This window comes from Haliaeetus leucocephalus, unplaced genomic scaffold (genome assembly GCF_000737465.1).
Source record: "Haliaeetus leucocephalus isolate CR32 unplaced genomic scaffold, Haliaeetus_leucocephalus-4.0 Scaffold556, whole genome shotgun sequence".
NCBI classification, from domain to species: Eukaryota; Metazoa; Chordata; class Aves; order Accipitriformes; family Accipitridae; genus Haliaeetus; species Haliaeetus leucocephalus.
The window spans coordinates 1,201,823-1,202,139 of NW_010972992.1; the positions used below are offsets into that span (position 1 = coordinate 1,201,823).

Here is a 317-nt window from a genome sequence, read left to right on the forward strand (position 1 = left end):
GGGCGGGCGGGGGGGTGGCAGCGGGTCCCCGGCAGCGCGGTGGGTGCGCAGGAGCGGACGCGGGCGGCGCTGCTGGAGACGCTGCACGAAGAGCTGCAGGCCCGCAGCCAGGCCATGCTGGGGCTCGGCCCCGACGACGAACGTCCCGACAACGGCGCCGCCGCACCGGGATTCTTCGAGTCCTTCAAGGTGGGGTACGGCGGGGCGGGCGTCGTCCGTCGTCCTCCCCCGCCAAAACTGCGGGACGGGGGCGCCCGGCGGTACCGGGGGGTGCTGACGGGGGGCGGTGGTTGCAGCCCCTCCCTGGAGGCCGGGAC

At 77.0% G+C, this 317-nt stretch overlaps 1 protein-coding gene across 1 annotated transcript in view; it reads left to right on the top strand.

Annotated features, from left to right (window-relative positions):
• Window positions 1-317, top strand: part of RAP1GAP (RAP1 GTPase activating protein) — a 5,480-nt gene that overhangs the window by 2,898 nt on the left and 2,265 nt on the right. The window contains exon 11 of the mRNA XM_010577491.1: window positions 52-270. Within this exon, the coding sequence (XP_010575793.1) occupies window positions 52-270 (219 nt within the window). The remainder of the gene's footprint in view (window positions 1-51; window positions 271-317) is intronic.